Here is a 21,988-nt window from a genome sequence, read left to right as displayed (position 1 = left end):
TAAATTTTGAAGTCATCCTAATGCTGTGAGACAAAGCCGTGGGATTTTAATAACATGTTATCTCCTGTCACATGACAACTTAAATATTTTGAATATGTCCAACCGCCTGCAATTTTACGTTAAAAAAATCAGTACATACTTTTGAATGTTCTTCATTTAAATTAGCTAAGACCAGTGGTTCTTAACCTTGTTGGAGTTACTGAACCCCACCAGTTTCATATGCGCATTCATCTAAACCTTCGGTGGTGGCCAAGCAGGGGGCCGGGGTCATCACGAATCATATGAGCCGGGTGTGTGTCTTGTCCTCTGCCGGACCCCTGAGACTGTCTCACTGAACCCCTGGGGTTCGGTCGAACCCAGGTTAAGAACTTCTGGCTTCAACTGATGTATATATGGAAATAACTTTACCTTAAGTACATATAAACGCTACACCACAAGTAATTATATGTGCAAATTTCAAATGTCAACAAATATCACAGGCTGGGTTTTATAGCAGTGGCACCGAGCTTTACATGTTCACCGTCTTCATTAGTAGTAGTGTTTTGAGGGGAAAGATGCTGGCGCCCTCTGGTGGCTTGTTAAAACAACTTTAGGATTACGCACACGGTTTAAAAGCTGTTGCTCCTGTAATAATAAATTAATAAAATAAAATACCTATTTAATATTTAATATTTGTTTGATGAGGTTTTTCTTCTTCTCTGCAGTTGGGTGATATTCAAAGAGAGTGGCTTCAAGAATTGTATAAGGTAAGATTTTTTCCCCCCCAATTTTTTTAAGGTCCAGAGCTGTTAGAAAAACACCTGCAAGGGGTTATGAATTGCTTATATATTTACTTTATTTTATAAATCTATAAAGAACTTACAATCATTTTTTTTTGTTAAACTGCTTTGGTTAGAAAGGGTTATGTAGATTATAAAACTAAATAATACAATTGAAGTGCTTAGATAATAACTAAGCAAATCTCATCACATTAGTTGTTTGTTTTTTTATCCTTTTTTTCAGATATTGTTTTATGCATTAACATATTTACCTTTACACTGACAAGATCATTAGAACTTTTAGATGCATTGAGTAATATACTTGATGCATTAACACAAATATAACATCACGTGACTGATGACATCATAACTCACACAACTGCATCATGTTATTGTAGAAAGCGACTGATAACTGTTAACCAGTTAGCTGTCCTGTGTTACAGACCATCCACTCCTTCAAGCCAAAATTCATCGCTTTGCATTTCCAGGAGGTGGGAGGAAAGGACTATATAGTCAACATGGGCCATGCAGAAGACTTCTTTGGGTAGGAAGAAAATGGGGTTTTCATGAGCTGGGCTTCATTAATAATGTTGTATGCAACCTCTGAATAATCATGTTATTTATTTAAGCGCATTTACTTGCATCAAAAGTCAAAGTTCCTTATACCTAAACTTAATACTCGCTACTACCTGGCGAGTAAAAAACCTGGCAACCTTGTTGCCATTTAACCAGCTACTTGAGGATGTAAGCTGTGTGAACGTTTTAGTACTACTTTATCGCTGTCTTTTCATTTTGATGTGTTGTTGGTATTCATTTATAAATTTGGACATTTTGAGCAAGTAGATTTCCTTTTTTATTAAAGAGTTGAGTTCTTCAGAAATAGTTAGTTGTAATTGTACTTTGAAAAAGTAAAACGTACATTCTACAAATCTGGTTTGTACCGGCTTCGGAGTGTTCAGTTGTTTTTTTTAATTGTGGCCCTATTTAAAGTATTAATGGCAGTAATATTCAAGGCATGGGGACAAACTATTGTAAATGTCACAAGTTTGTTTTTATTTGAATTATAACTATCTGGACCTTTTCCTTCAGCGTCTTTAAGGTCTGTACATCTTTGAGACAGGGAGTTTACCTACCGGGCCTGCTTTTCAATATTTACCAAAACAATGGAAGATTAAGAAAATATTCTAATTTCCTCATTTCTATGCTAAGATGAACATGTATTTAGTTCCTTTGATTTTTTTTCCTCCCTCATAATTTTCAGGAGCCTTGAGTCCAATGAGAACATGAAAGACTATGACAGAGTCTGTATCTATGTGGACAAGCACTTCCAAGCAGAAGGTTTCACGGTAAGTCACAATCATATTTTTACCGCTAGAGGGAGTTCTCCTCCACTTTAATGTTCTGGTAGTTGGTGCTGCTGCCGCACTTCGACTCCTGAGTTATAATCGGCAGGTTTTAAACCACAGAGAGCTTTGGACCGCAGTTTATTGATTTTTAGTGTTAAACTATCGATATATACATACATATAATAATCGAATTACTATCAAATATAATAACTATAAAATTAAACACATAGATATATTGAAATATTTTGAAAAACCATTTAAGAAAAATAAAGAGAGAATTAACAAAAAACAATTATCTTCTATACATGGTAACAATGTATGGATGCATTCTGATCTGAATTTTTTATTCTAAATTATTTATTTTGTTCCTTAGAAAGTTTCATTTAATGTGTGTTGTTTGCAATGGTGTAAAATTGATGGGATCAAATTAATCACTGCTGTTTCCTGAATAAGAAACAGTCACACTACAGGTATTGCAAGTGTGTGGGCACGGTCAAATGTGCAGGCATCACGACAGTCTTTGGCACAGAGATATAAACATTGTTGTAACGTTAAGGTGGTTCAGACACAGACGTCAGCAGGGTGCCCTGTGCTAGTTCTTCCACATTTCTTGAATAACCTTGAGCTAAGGCAACACCTGCCTGCATCACTGAAGGATTTCAACTTGTGGGAAATACTGTAAGAAACTATTTGTCTGAATAATTTAGCCCTTAGTTGCTTGCAGTCAACAAGGTTAACTTTCTTAAAGAGACATGAAATGTAAAAATGCATGTTTAATGTGAAAACAATACATATTCCACCAAGCAAACTGGTTGTTAGTAACAATATAAAACACCTAGCCTTAGCTGTTTAGCTATTATCACAGTGTAAGTCTGTGTATTATTTTCAACTAAAACTCATCTTTGCTGTGGAGAAAAGTGGCTCTGTTGCGTATCTTTCACACTATTAACCCTTACTCCTCCCAGGTGATCCCCTCACTCCTCATCTCTGACAGCAGGGGTCAATGGCAGCAGCTGCAGACTTAAGGTGTTTAAAGTTAAAAAAAGGGGAGAAAGTCAATAGCCAGGTGAGGAGGAGGTGGAAGACGAAGGGAGAGAGACAGGCCAAACTCAATACATTTGACTCTAGATTAAAACTATTGATCCCGGCCTATTTGTACACGATAAATAAAGACTGAGAGGGGGGTCAGAAGACAGCTGGGACTAAGCCCTCCCCCCTTGTGCTCCGGTCAGTGCACCCTCCACTCTGTGCCCTGAGAGGGTTGCATTCCCCCACCACCAACACCAACACTCCTAATGCCTCATTCTCATTTCGTCGGTGCCACCTGCATTGATTTTCAATTTGTTTCTCCTTGGCTGTGGATCATCAGTTATATAGCCAAGAGAGAGTTTACAGAGGAGGAAGAAGGGTGGGTGGAGGGGTTCTCTTTTTGGAGGTGTATAGGAGGGGGTGAGGGGGGCAGACTCTCATGCCTTTCTCAGTACAAATGGTGTTTTGATAAAAAATCACTTGTAAGTCAATATTTTTTTATTAAACTGTGCACAAACCTGATTGATGAAGATAGGTGTTTGGCAGAGTATGTGGAGCAGATTGTGTATCTGTGGTGTATGTGTGTGTGTGAGTGTGTTCTGTGCCTACGGTTTCAACTCAATGTTGTTACTCAGCCAACATAAACAGACTGTATTTTTTATTTTATAGCCAATTATTGAGCTGTTCACCTCAGATTTTTTTTTAACAAAAATGACAATTATGCAGCATATAATTAACTAGAATAACATTTGTTATGCTTTTTGTACCTGCTCAATACTTACCTATTGATAGCGTGGTTTTAAACTGCATGTGTAGAAAGAACAATTGAAGAATCACTTTTATTTTCACTGACTAAGGCACAGAAACGAAGGTGATTTAAAGAGATTCTTAAAACTAAGGTACGGAGTTACTTTCATATATGTGTCAGATTTTTTTCACGGAAGCTGCATAAACAACTAAGTCAAACAATAAAAAATCATGAAACAGAACAGAGAAGGCACAGGCCATGACCTTGAAAGACTTGTTCTGATCATGGAGTTTGACAAAGAAAAAGATGAGAAATAACGGTGGCTGTAAGTCATTTTAACAAAAACAAAAAGTATTTTTCCTTATAACACGTGTGAATGGCATAAATTAAATAAAACATGAAGAAATTGTAATAACTTATATATAATAAAATAAAATATAGTATAGTAAGTATTTTAACTATTTTATTTTTTACACAAAAACTCAAAATGAGACTAATTTACTTTCACTAAGTTATCCAGTGTATTCTTTACAGGTGAATCTCTCAATCACCTACAGTTCTGACGGCCCTCTGGCCTGAACCCTGGTATGGATCTTAATAGTTTTTTTTCCTCTGCATCTGGCTGATCCCTAACCTCATTCCATTAGTTTGGACAAGTTGGTCACTAATTGCTGCTCACTGAAGCCGACAATAAGGACTCTTCCATTTTATTAAATGAGGAAGACGTTGGCACTGAAGATAAATGATCTCTTCAGGGAGCGATCTCTCATGCTGTGGCTGGATGGGGCTGGGCTGGGCTGCCACCGTGGTCCGTCACGCCCCAAGCCCTTCGAGCACTGCCTTATTTTTCTTCTGCACACCCTCAGCAGCCAGAGTGGCAGTGGCAGACACCAGGCCTACTGCTTAATACCTTTTAAATTGTTTTAATTTTCTGTCTTTATTGATCTCCCAGGGAATGATTAATCAGATCAGTGGAGCAGGCAGTTAGTACATTAAAAATTGTCAGCCTCATGTCAGGAGTGATTGGGTGCTGAAGTGTGTGTGTGTGAGATGCTGCGGCACAGGTTGTGGGTGTGCTGTGGCATTTGTTGGCTAAATTCTTTTAAAGTTTCATGTGTCTTTAGCAGAGCAGCAACAATACAGTGCGTCACACTGTATCGTTCAATACAAGGTCCACAATTCAAAAGGCCTGATGTGGAAATAAACAATTCAATCTGTCATCACAGCAGCACAAATGGTTTCTCCCGTGTTCAGTTTGGCTTTCATCATTTTTATAGTTTTAGCTTTACTGGGGGTCACTGCTGAGAAACTTGGGGGTCTGTTGGTGTTGGTCTAAAATATTTAATCCTTTTTAAAGTTTAGTTAAAGTATGTTTCAGACTTTTTCTCTATCTATTTAGAGATAACTCAATCTGATAATCAGGATTCAAGTGATGGTAACAATTTCACAATTGAACATAAAAAAAACAACAACTATATCCTGTCCAATCTGAAACCCAGCAGCATGCTGGTGGACAAAAAAAGAGGGACCTATTTGGGTGGATACCGATTATCCACCCAAAAAGGTCCCAATCATTTACACACAATGAAAAGAACGAGAAAATCAAAGCAGAGGGCAGAGTTACTACAGATTAAGACATTATCACACCTTTCCTGTAAATCAGTACAAATGAATCAACTGGTTACTTTAAAGGTTGCCTCAGATATATTGTATTGCTACTTCTTGTTTGTCAGATTTTAACATTTTAATTCCTTTGTTTGTGTCTCTACAGGCACTGGGAAGTATGTACTTCATTCACAAGACACTGAACAACATCTACCAGTACGACTTTAATGGTAAAAACTGATCTGCTTTTTTGTGACCTTTACTTTTTTTCAATGAGTTTGTCGTGTTGTAAAATTTGGATAAAATCATATAAATATTTACTTGAAAACCCTGACAAGTATGATTACTTAAACTGAACAAGGCCTCCTGCCCCCTGGACCATTTTTCGTAAATTTGCTTGAGTCAGAGTGATATTGCATGTGATTTATATCATTTTCCCCCTAAATATCAGGAACAGCAGACAATTTCTCTGTGTGTAATGGTGGTTTGATGGCATTCCCACCTGCGGGCCAGATACTTGCAAAGAACCTGCATCTAAAGTGGAGCTGTTATTTTCCTGCTGCATAGTCCAGTCACGTTAGGTGTGAAAAAGCTCCTCAGAAAAGCTTATGGAAGAGCCATAAACATCCTGGAGCTGCCACTCGCTGCGTAGCCCCAAAACCGATTGTTGTTCACCGAACGCAGTCTAATGGCTCTCCTATAGATTCTCTCATCACGTATGCCGCTCTGATGAGGTTAACACCAGTTTATTGATTGCTGTTTGCATGTTTTTTCACTCTTTTACATGGTGCGTCTTCTCTCTCTCTCTCTCTCTCTCTACCTCGCCCTCTCTCCTTTTACCATCATCCCTCACCCTTCCCCTAACCCTCTTACAGCTAAGGATTTTAAAGCAGTGTCGGGGCACAACAAGTACATGGGCTCACTGGAGGGGGTTACCACGGTGGAGAAGGAAAAATTCCCCAGACATTTTTGGCCTGATGTGAGTATGAACAAAAACAGGGAAACCTCCAAATGACCCTAATGGCCCTAGTCCAACAAAACTTCAGTGTCAGGTCCAACTAACATGTATTTTGTCATAGGAGACAATTTATGAAAGTGTCTGGAAATTAATTGTCTTAGAGGAGTAAAGGGACACAGCAAGTTAATTGTTCTATGTAACGATAATTACCTGAAAGTTAATTTACATTGTAGCCAAAAGAAAAACTAGTCAAACTAAAATGTTTCTGAAATGGCAAGAATGTATCAAAAAGAGCTAAAACCAAAACCAAGTTAGCAAAAATAAATACACATTTAAAAAAAAAAGGTAAGTTGTTGTAGAAATACCATTGTTAAAAGTAATATGAATTTTAGAAAAACAGCAATAAGAAAGAAATAACTGCTTATAAGTTTAAGCTATGGATTGAAGTTAATAGTTAAAAACTTTATAATGTAAAAAATATATACAACTATAGTATGCCTAAACGTAGCTAGAAGTTAGCCAATCACAGCTAAGAAATAGTGCAAATAACAGAACATTTGAGTTCGAATCGCTAAAAATTAGATAAGGAAATTGCTAAAATGTTTAAAAAAAAAAATTTAGCTGTAATGTGGTAAGACCGGTATAAGTTAAGAAAATAAATTTAACCCAGTAATATCCTAATCAGTGGCGCTTTGGCCCAGAGGCAATGTCTCTGTCATTGGTGTGGAACCCCAGGGCTCACCTCCTGGGCAAGTTTGAATCCCGGTTAGGGCAGTTGGTACCTTCCAGTGGACTCACCACCCACAGGAAGGTTTGGTACGGTGCAATGTGATTTGGGTGGCGACTGCTGCCCCCGCGACCCGGTCACGGATAAGCGGATGAAAATGTATGGATGGATGGATGGATGGATATCCTAATCATTATAAGATATATGTCGCCGACTTTGTTATAGTGACATAACTTGCCCAAACAAAAAAAAACAAAACAGTTTAATTGTACCCCTAAGAATCCCTGAGTCCATGCTGCACATTTATGTTTGCAGATGTATACAGACAGGACATGTGGGCCACAGGGAGATGTTGGTAAATAAATGAGTCTACAGGGGCTGCAGTGAGGGGTGGAGGGCTGTCTGCCTGTTCTGTCAGGCTGATGAGACAAATTATGTGAAAGAATCAATAATTATCAGTTTAGCTGAGACATGCTGCTGCTGTTGCTGCTGCTGCTGCTGCTGCTCCTCCTCGCTGACTCTCTCTCATCTCTCTGTGTTGGCAGTTCAAGTGGTCCAGGAAGGGATTCATGAGAACTCGTTGGATCATACACAACCAGTATGTACTTTGGTCTCACGTGGCCCTGAAGAGCAGTAAAACAAACACTGTCATTTCTTTTTATTGGAAAAACTGTTAAGAAACACAAAAACAAAAATGGTCTGCCTCGTGATAAGGAAGGTTGATGGTGGGTAAAGTCTGCACGAAAGTGAAAGTGATTTATGCCACTGCACAAAACAAAAAGTGACCACTACTTTTAACCCATCACCAAAGTGAGAAGGGGGCAGCTGAGGCCTGTGAGTCAACACAGCCTATTTGTTTTGACTGCACATTTTAGTACAAGTGAGAGAAAGTGAAGGAATAGATGTGGACCTGTTGTTACAGGAATCTACTCACTTATCGGATAGCTTCCTATTGACGGCTGGGTTTCTGCATTCACACACACACACACACATAGAGGCACATATCATATGAGGCATTCGTATTGCCCTAGGTGTACTCAGACTGTTGGATGACCTCACTGTAAAGGACAGTAAAACTTAATTCTGTGTGTTTTTGCTCATTTGTGCGTGTGTTGTTCACAGAGGTCTGGACTTAGTTAATGTCCACCTGTTCCACGATGCCTCCAACCTCACTGCCTGTGAATCCAGTCCCTCCATTTACTCAGCCAACCGCAAAAACGCCCTCAGATACATCATCAACAGGTCTGCACTGCAGCTGTTTCACCAAGTACTGTGAGAAGTTCTGTTTAGTTTCCCCTGTGTTCTGTCTCAAAAGATTTTCCTCTCCACTGGACTAGTTTCTAAAATGACACCATGTTCTCTTGGAGAAAACATAACATCAGTAAATACAACTGTAAATTCTATTAAACCAATATGCTAGTGCTAACTGAAATCTAAAAGTCTCCTATCACAGATTTAAAATAAAATGTAATGTTTAATGGAAATGGTCACCTGATATTCTGTGTACTTCTCTTGCAGGATATCAGACAATCGCTTCACTCCTCAGCCTTTCTTTCTGTTTGGTGACTTTAACTTTCGTCTGGACACCCTGAATCTCATCCAGGTAGAGTATTTACAGTTTACATACTGAAATACTATATATACACTTACCTCCTATACTGTTATCATCTTCTATATACAGTAAACCATGGGTCTGTATAGCTGTATTGGTTAGGTAATAGTTCTTCAACAATTTTTCTAATATACTTACTACATCATATTCTTTTTCTGTCACTACTTTGCTTTGATTACTTGTACCACTTCTATTACTTCTTCTCGTCTACCACTTTTAATAGTGTCAGCCTCAAATGACTAAGGCCTTTTAGTGTACACAAAAGCTACTTCCATTTCTAACATGCGTGTCCTGTCTTTCGGAGTACTTGCAAATGTACATAAACATGGATTTTACTTTGCTGAGGTCACGTGATTACGTTTGGCGTTAGCCTGACACGGAAGTCATCTTGTGTTTGTGCTTGTGTGAGCAGCATCTGTCCACTACGGCGGAAGTGCAGACAGTGAGGAAGGACAGCAATGACAAAGTAGAGAAAATCATCTGTGAAGAAAAGGACAATGACCACCAGGTGACGCAAAAGACCTGCTACAGAAAAATCTGTTCTTTTTGTTTCATTGATGCTGACGCTACTTTACAATCACACTCTGCGCAGGTGTTGCTCCAAATTGAGGAGAAGTTATTCGCCTACGTGCACCAGGCGTACTTCAGAGAGGACAACGTCTCATCGGTGAGGCGTGTCCAGATTTCACCCTGATAAACACTGTCACTACATCTCAGTACATCTCACAGATGTTTACTAACAGTTTTCCCTGTAATCTGAACGCTGCATAACTATAGTTTGGTGCACATGAGATTAGGTCACATAAGGTTGGGAAGAATAACAGCAGAGTAATGAGTTATTGTGCTTAAAGAGTTGAAAAGTGTTAACAGATCATAAATGTTTTTGACATGTGCAGCTCTTGAAGTATGACAAAGAAGCCGCAGCTTTTCAGGATGTTATCAGGGAAGAAGACATCACCTTTCCACCCAGGTAAGACTCCTCCAAACCATGTCTAGATCTAATTCTGTATCTGGACTGCAGTACTGTAGTATCATGTGTACCTCTCTGCCCTCTCACCTTCAGTTACCCCTACAGTGAGGATTACACTAAACCCACCCAGTACATGAACACTCGCTGTCCTGCCTGGTGTGACCGTATCCTCATGTCTCATACTGCCCAGGAGTTCATTCACAGGGTCAGTTAAAGCTCGGTCTCATTTAATAAAAAAAATCATTTCACACAAGTTTCATTGCGTCTTTGTTAAAGTGTAACCGTATGTGTAGGTACAGGCCTTGTAGCTGAGAGAATATATGTGTGTTTTTAATTGTTTTTTCAGAGAGAAGATGACGGGGATCACGGCATTGTTTACAACACATTAGGCCCTAATGTGTGTATGGGAGACCATAAGGTAAGGGTTATATTAACTTTTTATAATTTAATTGTAAAAGTTCACAGACAAACACAGCAGCTTCACACACAGTGACGATTCATGTGTTTCTCCTGCAGCCTGTGTTCTTGTTCTTCTCCCTGAGGACGACTCACCACTGACCCCACTTTACCATGATGCTAAGAGTGAGTTACTGTAGAAGTCTTCTCATATATATGTGTGTGTGTGTGTGTGTGTGTGTGTGTGTATGACTTCAACTTCAGGTCAGACCAGTCTCATCAAGTGCTGGGCAATGAGTAAGTCTTGATGAGTTCTACAAGCCACTGCTAAGACATACAGTAATGACTGAAGTCCACCAACTCTGTGAATTTCGTCATATTTTGTTCATTTATTTCGATTAATCAAGATTAATTGTGATGTCTTTGACTTTTTTTGGTACAATTTCATGTCTGGGGCTCTGAGACACTGTTGAGAGAGTTAACCATTCATTGATTTGACTGGCCATGAGACACAATTTGTGGGTTATGTAGACCATGAGTATTTTGTGTACTGTGCTGTAAATGTAGGTACACGTGTGTAATACGTGTGATGATTCCAAAGGGACAAATTGAGTGTGCGAGAGCAATCGTAGTAATCTGGTTGCCTGTTGTCCCTGGAGAGCCATAACCCGGGCCGGCCCAGTGGAGTCAGGATATAAACTAAGATGAAGTGCCTGCGGGACACCAGCGCTCCTTTGTGTCCAGTGAAGTTGCAGCAGGAGCGATCAGCACCTTTCACTGATCTATGTCTATTGAATCCTCTCCACTGTCATTGCAGCGGCTCCACACCCAGTGTATTGCCGCCCGTTCTTTCATTAATTACCACCCGGATGGTTGGCCAGAGAGACATAGATTGTGCAGGAACGGAGTATTGACATTTTTACGGTCATGATTTTGTTTTGCTGCCGTTAAAATGTATTTGTTTTAAGGATGGACTGTATTTTCATGATTATCCATCTTCACTGGGCCACAAAATGATGGAACAGCAATGAATTTGAATTTGGTTTTTAGACTTGAAGCCAGTTAGTTCCAAAGTGTGTCAGCATTTTAATGTTGGTATGCATGCGTGTGTGTGTATGTGCAGGTTTGATCTCCTCCTGAATGTCAGAATCAGCGTGGAGGTTTCAAACTACAACCTACTTTTCTGCCAGTTTACCAGAACCATCCTCACCTTCACTCTGTGGGAGTCTCCAGTTTGCTCTCACTGCCACAAACACCATCTCCACCGCAGACTTGTCCCCCGCCTGTCATGAGTCTGTAAGGCAGCTGCGGCATCCGCTTCACTTTCTCTACTCTCTCCCTGCCAGTGTACTGCACACCCTCAAAATCTCTGCTGCCTGATTTTACCAGCACAGAACAATGATGCAGACTGTCATTTATACGTTAAGATGAGACCCAGACACTCCAGTCTTACTTCAGTTTGAAGGCATTGGTTTTACTTGTTGCATTATTTTTCAATGGGTTTTTAAAACAGACAAACCTCAGAAAAAAAAGAACTATCTTTTTTTTTTTGCACTGGCCTTAAATATTTTACACATCGGTGAAGTTCTCAGTCATTCAGGTCATAGATATCTTTAAATGAAAAAAGGAACATTGAAGGTTCTACACTAGAAGACTTTTACTTTTCACCCCTTTGTTGTCACATCATGAACAAATATCACAAGTTTACAGAACACATCAATGCTCAACAGAAAAGGTGACATGAGAAATTGAATGTCAGCCACCTAGAATGTGGTCCGGTCCAGATTAGACATTTGAAGTTCTCAAATTTAGAAAGTAACTTTTAAATTAAGCTTTTTTTTTTTTTTTAAGTTTCTCACCAACATATTTGACTTTTACAGCAACATACCCTAAAAGTCAAACTCAACCATTTAAATGTGGTTAAATCATGTAAAGTTTAATTGGCTAACTATAGCAAAGAATGGAAGAAAATAATTTTTACTGAAGGTAAAAAAACAAAACTGAAGAAAATGTGTTCCCTCTGAGAAGGAAGTTAAATCACAGCCAGCATGGTGCATGCTACTATTCTGTTGTCATTAACTGTGATAAGGCAAGGTTTCACCTCAACAGGAAATTCATGATAATGATAATGATAATAATGACGCACACATATGTATGCACATGTGTGCGTCATTAGATACTTTCCCACAGCGTAGGTGATTTTATCGCGTGCTTTTTTATTGTTATTATTTAGCAGTGGCATTCCATTGTCTTCACGGTTTAAAGCAACAGTGTAGCTGCTTTTTAAAATTTCGTCCAAGTTAAGGTGAATAAAGACATTATCTTCTGTCTGTGGTGAAAGTGTACATTTATACCAAGTGCTTTGTTTCAGCTGGTAGCAGAACCTTTTTTTTTGTTTGTTTCTGGTTTGCATCTTATTTGATTGTCAGAAGAATAACACTGCAGGCCTTGTGTGTTTACTGGTCATCGATGTAACAGCACCAATGTTAGTGTCACTAAACTAAATGCAGTATACAGTATATACATATGCATTTTTACTGAAGACCAATGTTTGATTTTAGATTTCCTGTGTTTTTTGGTTTGTTCAATTCCTAGCATATTCATATTCAATCATTTGCTGTGATGCACTGTTTTACTGTTTTATCTGTTCATTTTAATTTTAATTTTCTTGTTGGGTTTTAGTAATATTGAAGATATAAAATAGGGATTTGGTCTGTTTTTTAATCATTTTGTGACTTTGACTAAGTTGTTTGTGTCGTTTGAAGGAGGATCTGAACGTACACTGTTGATCGAATGTACTATGAAAAGTAAAACAAAAATGAATTGATTTGCTCAAACATTGACATGTTATATTTTAGATTTTCTAATGAATTCTTAATTACAGCTTGGTTGCTACTCCAGTGGCAGACTGTGCTCTCACTGTGCTCAAAATATCCTCACATGTAGCATGCAACATTAACTGGGTCTTTTTAAGAAAGCACAAAACCAGTTGTTTTAAGGGCATAGCTTTGAAAAATGTCCACGAAAGTCACATTTTTGCACAAAATGGTTTCTATTAAGAGAATAACTAACTGTCTAGCAGGGAACCTACTCTTATTGAGATCTTGGCTGAAAGTTGGTGAACATTTCCAACACAAAATGTCTTCATCATTGCCAAAGAATGAGGAAAAACAGATGGCAGCACAACTGCAGATCCACATACCAACATACACCTTTAGTGTTTCATGTATTTGAAAAAAAAAAATACAGGCAAAGGTTTTTGTAAAACTCTCCTTTTTCCTGCAAAATGTACAGTGTTATCCTGTTCAGACCTGGCCCATGTTACACTGCATTTGTGATAATATTTTGAGCATGTCAAGACAGTGAGGCTCTGTAGTGTCACTTTATGACAGCACATCATTTGAGGACAACAAAAGGACTCATTGATTCTTATTGACAATATTGGCAATGTAACGAGTGGCATTTCTTTGTGTTAACAGCCCTGTGTTTCAGCACTCGGTGTAAATTCAGTGTCACCTTCTGTAAAAGCTTCTGTTTGTCATTTACTAAACCTTGCCATAGCAAGATGAGTTTAAGATGTTTATAAATGTAGCAATTCATCTGTTGACCAGCTGAGGTGGTTATGTTGGTCAGTATTACATTCTGAAGAACTCAACACTACATTGTGTATTTTGTTAATAAAATATTCCTCTCTTTAAAAAAATGTTTCTCTAGTGTTTGTTGTCATTAGCGTTCAGGTGAAACTGGGAGCAGCACAGCCAAATGTTTCTGATGGACAGATTGTTCTGTTCCCTTCTAGTTGTTGCAGTGATGAGATATTCTGATACTGACGATGACGTACACTGCTACTACGTTGGTTTTTATCATTTCTGGTTTTGGCCACTATTGACATCTGATCATAGCTGCTCTGAAAAACAAAAAAACTTGATAAAATGATAATTTAGTTATGGAGCACTTTAATGAAAATATGAAAAATGTAAAAAAAATAATAAATAAGCTTCAGCCTGCAGTTAGTCACTGCTGGTCCACATTTGTTCTCCCAGAATCAAGTCATGGATTGAGGTTTTTTTTGTTTGTTTTGTTTTCTTGTGACAGAAAAAATAAAAATCGACTTCTAAAGTTGAGGAGGAAATCTTGCCCTCTAAAGCTGAACTAGGCTGCAATCTGTTAAAACAAAAAATCAAGAGCCAACAAATCATGAAAGTCTGACCTGGAATGGGTTTCACTTTTGGACTTTTGACACTAGCAAATATAGATCTAAAAATAAGCAGAAAGCAGCTGGGAAAAAACCTACATAAATCACAAAGAATTTCTGCTCAATATTTGCAGCGTCATGGGTTTAACTCTGGATGTTTCAGCGTGAATAAAATTACAGGAAATACAAAATACGGGAAATACAGTGATCAATGGTTGGATCGATGATTAGAGCTGACGTCAGGACAGATGGAGTCAAACTCACTGAGCCTAAACGCTAAATGAGCTGCTCTGCAGATATTGATTTTATGTTGGATGGTGTAAAGCGAGTCATTGTCTTCATTGAAGCCATACCACCCTGGTAAATCACACAGCATTTGACCTGTGACCTTTGCACTTCTCTGTGCTTTTCTGCTTCTTTGCTTCTTGTTTAATTTTAACTGTCATTTGATAGTGAAGGCATCAGGGAAAACTCAGCTAAAAAATATGTTTAAGGCTGCACTGAGTTGAAGTAGATCATTAACTACCATTTTTGGTGAACAGGCCTAATTTCTTCCATATTGGATAAAATACTTTAACAAATATTTTTATGAATAAATTCAGAATGATATCCTTGTGAATTCAACTGTAAGACCTTGTAGCAACCGTTGTCCCAGATTTATGTATTTTGGAATTCTGAGAAACGGGCAGACGTTTATGGGTTAAATAAATTTCAATTCCCCAAAATTCATACTTCACAGTTATCCAAAACAGAACAATGACACAAAACCAACATTAGTGGCACAAAATGGAAATGCATTGACCGAAAGATTACTTAAGTTTAAATACTGTAACATTTCACAAATATTATACATTTGTCGATGGAAAAAATACTCTTTTGTTACTGTTACTATTACTTCATAAAAATTACTTGTTTTAAAAATTTCACATATGCAGGAAACGTAAAAAAAATAAAATCTCTTCACTGTTAACGTTAGAGCTCAGATAGAGATTAGATAAAGGAACAGACTTCACCATGCTGGTAGATGCATCAACTCAGCGTGGGTTTGACGTCACACTGGTCTCTGTATTTGTCGTAGAAATTTGGAGGTAGATAACTTTGAAGACATATTTAAATGAAGCCATGTGATTGGACCATGAGATATATGCAAAAACAGACATAGCTGTACTCTTGGTCTGATGAAGCACAGCATGCTATATCTGACTGTAAGATTCTTCAGATTCAGCCTAAAAACCAGACGTTACACCCGACTTTGACAAACTCCAACACAACCGTATGTTGGCTGCTGTGCGACCTGTGTGACCAGAGGTTCAGCTGATTCACCTGACGTTAGTGTAGTCATTGTCAAATCCAGATCCTTTTTCAGCCTCAGGTTAAACCACACTTCTGTTTTAATTATTTAATTTTTTAAAGCTTGGATTTAATTTAATTTCTCTTTTTCATTGTAAAGTATCTTATACATTGGTACAAGGTTTTTCTTTTTTTTCCAATTGTTTTTCTTTTTTTTTCTTCTTGCACTTTTTTTTATTGCTGCAATGTGTCAATTTCCTTTGGCATTTCCTCAATAGGTTTTACTTTATCTAATAAAAAATAAAAATAATTTTAAAGTAATTTTAAAAAATAATTTAAAAGTTTGTTTTACAGGTGAACATTTCGACATGTCATGCTATTGTTGGCAGTGGGCAGTAAACCACATAGCTCCATGTTGTTGTGTATATCATGTAAAATGACAAAAAGAAAAAAAACTCCAGGTTGTATATTGTTGTGTTTTATATATTTCTACTTTTTAAATACTAATTTGTATCATTTTGATCCACAATGAAAAAAACATATTCACATTCATAGAATACAGACCAGATGACAGTAGTGTTCCTTTATTTTATTCATTAAATATTTCAGAATTGTACACCCACCAAAATCATGCAGTTTTTTTCCTCCAAATACTTTTCTTGTGTTTTTAAAATGTGTGTGTTCGTGTATAATGTATTTCCTCCAAGTGTCACAGTAACATGGACCTGATCAGGGATCAGTAACTTATAAAAGTAAACATCTGTTTTCAGCTGATTGTTCTGTGGAAATAACTGATGCATGTTTTTATTTCATGATGTCATGCAGGAGCCCCCGTGTGTACGTGTGTGTGTGTGTGTGTGTATCAGACATGATGTGGCCCCAGACGTAGGACAGAGAAAGCTCGGCGGTGTTTTCGCAGCAGCAGTCGGATCTTGTCGTCGTCAGAGTCCGGGTCCAGGGGTTTGTTGTACTCCTCGTCCTCCACTTCGTTGTCCGAGGCCTGTCCTGTGTGGCCGCTCTGAGTGGAGCTTGGTTCCGTCGTGCTCTTCTTCCTCCACTTGGTGCGTCGATTCTGAAACCAAACCTAAACACAACACAACACAAGGCTTTCACTGTCTGTAGTTGAATCAAATGTGCGTAAAGAAAAAGGAAAATTTTCTTGGTCAAAATGAGAGTCTCAGAAAACCACAACTCATTTCTTTCTTTCCACAAAATAAATCAGATTTTCATAATAATATATATATTATATTTTTAATAGAAAGAATATAAAAAGTTAAATTATTCTTTTCTTTTTTTTACCCCAATTAGAGAATTTAATTAAAACTTGGACTAAAATAAAGCCTGAGATTTGTAGAGTAAACAATACCATAATATATTTAAATGTCCAAATGTCTTTGATGACAGGGATAAGGTGCTGGCAGAGCAGGATCATTGACCTTAAACGTGTGTGCATTTGACCTTGAAGTCAGGTCAACACAGCCGTTTATGAAAAGCAGAAACATCAACCTATATTTTTTTTAATTGTATGAAGTTTCAGGAAAAATAAAACAAAAAAATGAATTAAAGACTTTACCTTCACCTGAGACTCTGTCATCCCCAGAGAGTAAGCCAGTCGTGCTCTCTCAGGTCCGGCCAAGTATTTGGTCTGTTCAAATGTTTTCTCCAGAGCAAAGATCTGATGTCCACTGAAGGTGGGTCTGGTGTGTTTCTTCCTGGCAGACATTTCTCCAAGAGGACCCCCACCTATAATAATAATAATAATAATAATAATAATAATAATAATAATAATAATAATAACAATAATAATAATAATAATAATAATAATAGTTATATAAAATTAAAAAGTTGCTTTCCTTCTAAAATTACACATTTTCCTGGTTCGTCGTCAACAAATGCAAGTCGTTTTGGGCGGGCAGACATTGCTTTTATTATTACTTTTTTTATTCATTCTAAATAACTATTTAATTAAATTGAGACATAATAGTCTGATCTTATAAAAATAAAATGTATAAAATGTACATTTTCTGTTTTCTGTCACCAACTGTATTTTTATACCAATATTAATTTGAATATAAACACAATAAATAAAATGTAAAGGTAACAACAACATGCTGTATAAAATGAATGATGTGATCTGCAGATGTGTCCATGGTTGAGAAACTTGACCCTGCAGGTTATCAGTCCTCACCCAGCTGGTCTTTAACAACCAAGATCTTACAGAGGAAAAAAATCTGTATCAGGATCATGATACAGATCTCTCTGAAATGTAAAAACTTCTGAAATGTAGATGTCAACTTTGTTTGTTTGGTTTGAATACAACTAAATAACCATTTTACAAAACCACGTAATTTATACATTTCTCTTTATCATTTTTATTGAACTGTCCTTTAGTACTGATGGAATGTGAATGTGATGATGTGGATGGAAGGAATGGAAGGTATTAAAAGTGTCTCCATCCCTCATCAGAGAGTTGGAGTGGACTCAGACTCAGACTCAGATTCCGACTCAGATTCCAACTCCGACTCCGACTCCAACTCAATCCTTTAGTCCTGACACTCACTGTTACACTGCTGCCTCCCTCCTCTCCACTCACAGCCGCTCTCTGCCCAGCAGCTCACACTCCTGCTCTTCATGGGACACTCTTGGACCGGCTTGGTGAAGCTGCCCAGCGAGGAGTTGTAGTCGCGGTTGTAGTACATGGAGGTGCTGGTGACGGAGGGGCTGAAGCCCCCCATGCTGGAGTATCCTGAGAGCAGGGTGGTGGTGCCCGTGGTGCCCACTCCCACCATGGAACGGCTCAGGATGTCGCTGATGCCGTGGGGCGTCCCTGCAGCCTGCAGCTGGCTGTTCAGGCCTGGGTTGAGCTTGTAGAAAGAGTTGGGCACAGAGTACTGGCACACGGGGGTCTTCAGGTCCGAGGGGAACTGGTTCAGGCTGTTGTTGAACAGGAAAGACCCCTGGATGTTGGGATCCATGGGAAGTTTGCAGAAGTCAGTAACGCATCCAGTAAGATCCGGGTGAGGAGCAGACCACCGAGGATTCCGAGAAGAGTTCTGTCTTCAGTTTCTTAAACAGCACTGGCGGGATAATTACAGTTGAGGTCAGTGATGTTTGGATCAATGCTTCACCTTTCACCTCGTCTCAACCACAGTTTGGCGCTACATGTCTCCATCTCTGAAGTTCTGGTGAAGCTGGACAGACACGGGTTTTGGTGTTTTCCTAAACACACATCCCTCCGGGCGGCCCACTCCTCAAAAGTGTGAAATAAGCAGCATGAGAAAACTGAGTGGCACCTTGATAAAGATAGGCCGCATTAGAATGTAGCCTGAGATTGGCCGGCCTCGCACTGCTTAGACGCCTTCCCATTGGCTGCCAGTGAAAGCCAAGCCTTTTATTGGAAGACAGCAGATTAATAGTGTTTTAAAACAGGTGGAGAGGGAACAAGTAGATTTTTTGATGACCTGCCATGTCTGACCACGGGTGGAGGGGAGAACAGAGGAGAAGAAGGAGACAGAGGTGGAGAAGGAGACAGAGGAGGAGGTGGTGGAGGAGGGTTGTTCAGTGATTCTGGCTTTAATGTTGGACAAAGATGGTGACTTTTCTGACAAGTGAAGTGACATTTTTTTAACAATTCTACCCTTCTTTTTACAAATCTGACCTGCCATCATTGCCTGAAGGGTTGGCTATAAACAACTATACTGTAATGCTCTGGTTCACCAGTTAAATAAGCTGAGCCAACATTATTGATTTACATTCATTCTATCCTCAAAGTTCGGGAGGTAATTCATAACAACGACAACAACAATTACCGCTTAAGAATAAGTGTACGTGAGATATAAATTAAATAATAATTGTATAATAAATCTAATAACATAGTATGAGGTTAAATTATCGAACCAATGAAGCATGACTAATGTCTAATGCGTTCTGCTATCTTGCCTCTAGATGTCACTAATGCATACACACCAGTGAAATCTTCTGTATGCCCCTGTCCCGTAATTGCGCCACCACATGCCCTTTTTTAAAATCTAATTTAAACTGTTTCATTTATATAGAAGAGAAACGCATACACTGTTCAGAGGAATTCACAGACAAAAAAGTTCTTTTGTAAAGTTCAAAGAACGAAAAAAGAAATTAAACAATTTTCTGTCAAAAACAACAATTACCTAAATGTCATGGTAAACAAATTATTTGTAAAATCAAATAGCATACCTTCACCAGAAACGTGTCTGTGTACAACTTCACAGTTATCATTCATTCTTTATTTATATATTTCATTAGATGAGTCAAATATGGAGCTAGGACAGTCTCAAAAAGAATAAATACAGAAACGGCGTGGAATACAGAAATGGAAATATGAATTTTCAAAGTACATTTGTGAATTGTTGTTTATGTATTTATTCTTTTTGAGACTGTTCTAGCTCCATAGTCAAACACCGTGGGGAATATGAGCCACAGTCTGCTGTGTTTGCCAACATCACATGATGGGGAATTCTGGAGCTCCAAGAGTGATGATGTCATTTTGGATGATAAGGCCTCTTCCTGTCACATGGTCTTCGCAGAGACAGACCTGTCTCCAAGGTGTAACTTTCCATTGTAAACATTGTGCTTTTGGTTTTGATGTTATTACAGAACCTGGTTTTATCATTTTATACTAATGAAACCTTTAATCTTCACACTTATTTTGCAAACCAACTGAGGCGGAAATACTTTATTGTATTATGTGGATGTTTTTGTTTTTAAACCAAATATATTGTCAGGCTGTGAAGGTCACTTTACTCTTTAACCAAGAGACAAAGATATCAGAGGAGTGAGGATAGACTTTTGCAGAGCATTTATGGAGATGATGTTCAGTTATTATTATTATTTTATCTTTAAAGTGATACAAATAACACCAACAATTTGTCAATGTTTTTCAAATATCAGATCAGAACACAGCCACCTGAAGAGCTCCATGGACTGGGAGGTGAAATGTTCACTTCTGTTTCGATGGTTTAAAAAAAAAAACAGGGATTAATTTCTCTGGTTTAATTGTAAAATAAAAACTGAAAGACTGTCGGTTAATTGGACTGTTGATTAGTTGGACTGTTGGTTGGCTGAATTGTTGGTTAGTTGGACTGTTGGTTGGTTGGACTGTTGGTTAGTTAGACTGTTGTTGGTTGGACTGTTGGTTAATTGGACTGTTGGTCAGTTGGACTGTTGTTGGTTGGACTGCCGGATTGTTGGTTAGTTGTATTTTTGGTTAGTTGGACTGTTGGTTGGTTAGACTGTTGGTAAGTTGGACTGTTGTTGGTTGGACTGTTGGTTAATTGGACTGTTGGTCAGTTGGACTGTTGGCTAGTTGGACTGTTGGTTGGTTGGACTGTTGTTAGTTGGACTGTTGTTGGTTGGACTGTTGATTAGTTGGACTGTTGTTAGTTGGACTGTTGTTGGTAGGACTGTTGGTTAGTTGGATTGTTGGTTAATTGGACTGTTGGTTAATTGAACTGTGTTTCAGTTTGACTGTTGGTCGGTTGGACTGTTGGTTAGTGGGACTTTTGGTTAATTGTGGAACGTTGCATCACAAACACCACCATCTATTTTTTCTAAAATAAAGATGACACACCTCCAGGTGGTGAACCATCAGCTGACATTGTTTCCTTTTCTTTATAGTTATATAATAATTAGGTTATCACTGCCATACCTTGTGTGTAAAGGATGATTACAATTCTATTATTATTGTATATTTGTATATTATTGAAGATTGTATCCTCCACAGTAAAAACGAACAACACCCCCAGTACTGCATGCTTCATGTTTTACCCTCTGGGTTGGCCTTGCTTTTTAAGATCACGCTCCTTTTTAATAAGACTGCAGTAAAAGTCACAAAAAGAGTTCTTTTAAAAAAAAAAGATTAAAAGTGGAGAAGTGTGTGTGTTCTTGCTTCATGCCCGCGGATGTCTCTACCTCCATCTCAGTGGCTCCAGCAGCCTCTCCGTCTGTGGGACCCACCTTTTCCCCACTGGAGGCGAAGGTGGCCACTCGCAGCCTTTGAACTGGCGCCGATGAGACACAAGTGACCCAAAGCAAAAGGTTCCAAAGGACTGAGTGAAGATTATTCAGAATACTGATGCGGTGTGGAATCCAATTCCTTTGGGAGACCCCATCTCGGGGCCCCCAGCAGCCTCTCCGTCTGTGGGCCCCCCCTTTTCCCCACTGGAGGCGAAGGTGGCCACACCTCCGGTGGTGCCGGAGGCGAAGGTGGCCACACCTCCGGTGGTGCCAGGAGGCGACGGTGGCCATACCTCTGGTGGCTCATGAGGTGGCAGCGGTTACGCCCCCATTGGTTCGGGAGGCGGCAGCAGTTGCGATGAC

At 38.7% G+C, this 21,988-nt stretch overlaps 2 protein-coding genes across 3 annotated transcripts in view; one reads left to right on the top strand and one right to left on the bottom strand.

The window, feature by feature from the left end:
- inpp5l (inositol polyphosphate-5-phosphatase L) overlaps positions 1 to 13,852 on the top strand; it is a 20,570-nt gene extending 6,718 nt beyond the window's left edge. Inside the window, exons 2-16 of one of the 2 annotated variants that reach the window (XM_017042788.2) lie at positions 705 to 746; positions 1,202 to 1,302; positions 2,023 to 2,104; positions 5,653 to 5,716; positions 6,362 to 6,465; positions 7,717 to 7,769; positions 8,294 to 8,413; positions 8,690 to 8,774; positions 9,196 to 9,291; positions 9,376 to 9,450; positions 9,680 to 9,753; positions 9,847 to 9,958; positions 10,100 to 10,171; positions 10,270 to 10,335; positions 11,273 to 13,852. In XM_017042788.2, coding sequence (XP_016898277.1) covers positions 705 to 746; positions 1,202 to 1,302; positions 2,023 to 2,104; positions 5,653 to 5,716; positions 6,362 to 6,465; positions 7,717 to 7,769; positions 8,294 to 8,413; positions 8,690 to 8,774; positions 9,196 to 9,291; positions 9,376 to 9,450; positions 9,680 to 9,753; positions 9,847 to 9,958; positions 10,100 to 10,171; positions 10,270 to 10,311 — 1,122 coding nt within the window. In that variant the 3' untranslated portion in view covers positions 10,312 to 10,335; positions 11,273 to 13,852. Of the gene's footprint in view, positions 1 to 704; positions 747 to 1,201; positions 1,303 to 2,019; positions 2,105 to 5,652; positions 5,717 to 6,361; positions 6,466 to 7,716; positions 7,770 to 8,293; positions 8,414 to 8,689; positions 8,775 to 9,195; positions 9,292 to 9,375; positions 9,451 to 9,679; positions 9,754 to 9,846; positions 9,959 to 10,099; positions 10,172 to 10,269; positions 10,336 to 11,272 lie in introns of both variants that reach the window. The other variant, XM_008335561.3, reaches the window with a different exon arrangement.
- A 2,572-nt stretch (positions 13,853 to 16,424) lies between these two features.
- On the bottom strand, positions 16,425 to 19,886 carry nkx6.3 (NK6 homeobox 3). The gene is made up of 3 exons (XM_025053098.1): positions 18,201 to 19,886; positions 17,208 to 17,377; positions 16,425 to 16,718 (listed from the first exon to the last, which is right to left on the bottom strand). The coding sequence occupies exons 1-3, from the start codon at positions 18,607 to 18,609 to the stop codon at positions 16,497 to 16,499; spliced, it is 801 nt and encodes a 266-aa protein (XP_024908866.1). The 5' UTR covers positions 18,610 to 19,886; the 3' UTR covers positions 16,425 to 16,496.
- Positions 19,887 to 21,988: the final 2,102 nt, after the last annotated feature.

Source organism: Cynoglossus semilaevis, chromosome Z, assembly GCF_000523025.1.
Source record: "Cynoglossus semilaevis isolate Cse_v1.0 chromosome Z, Cse_v1.0, whole genome shotgun sequence".
Lineage (NCBI taxonomy): Eukaryota > Metazoa > Chordata > Actinopteri > Pleuronectiformes > Cynoglossidae > Cynoglossus > Cynoglossus semilaevis.
The sequence above is the reverse complement of the archived record's forward strand: the minus strand, read 5'-3'. Positions and strand labels throughout refer to the sequence as shown.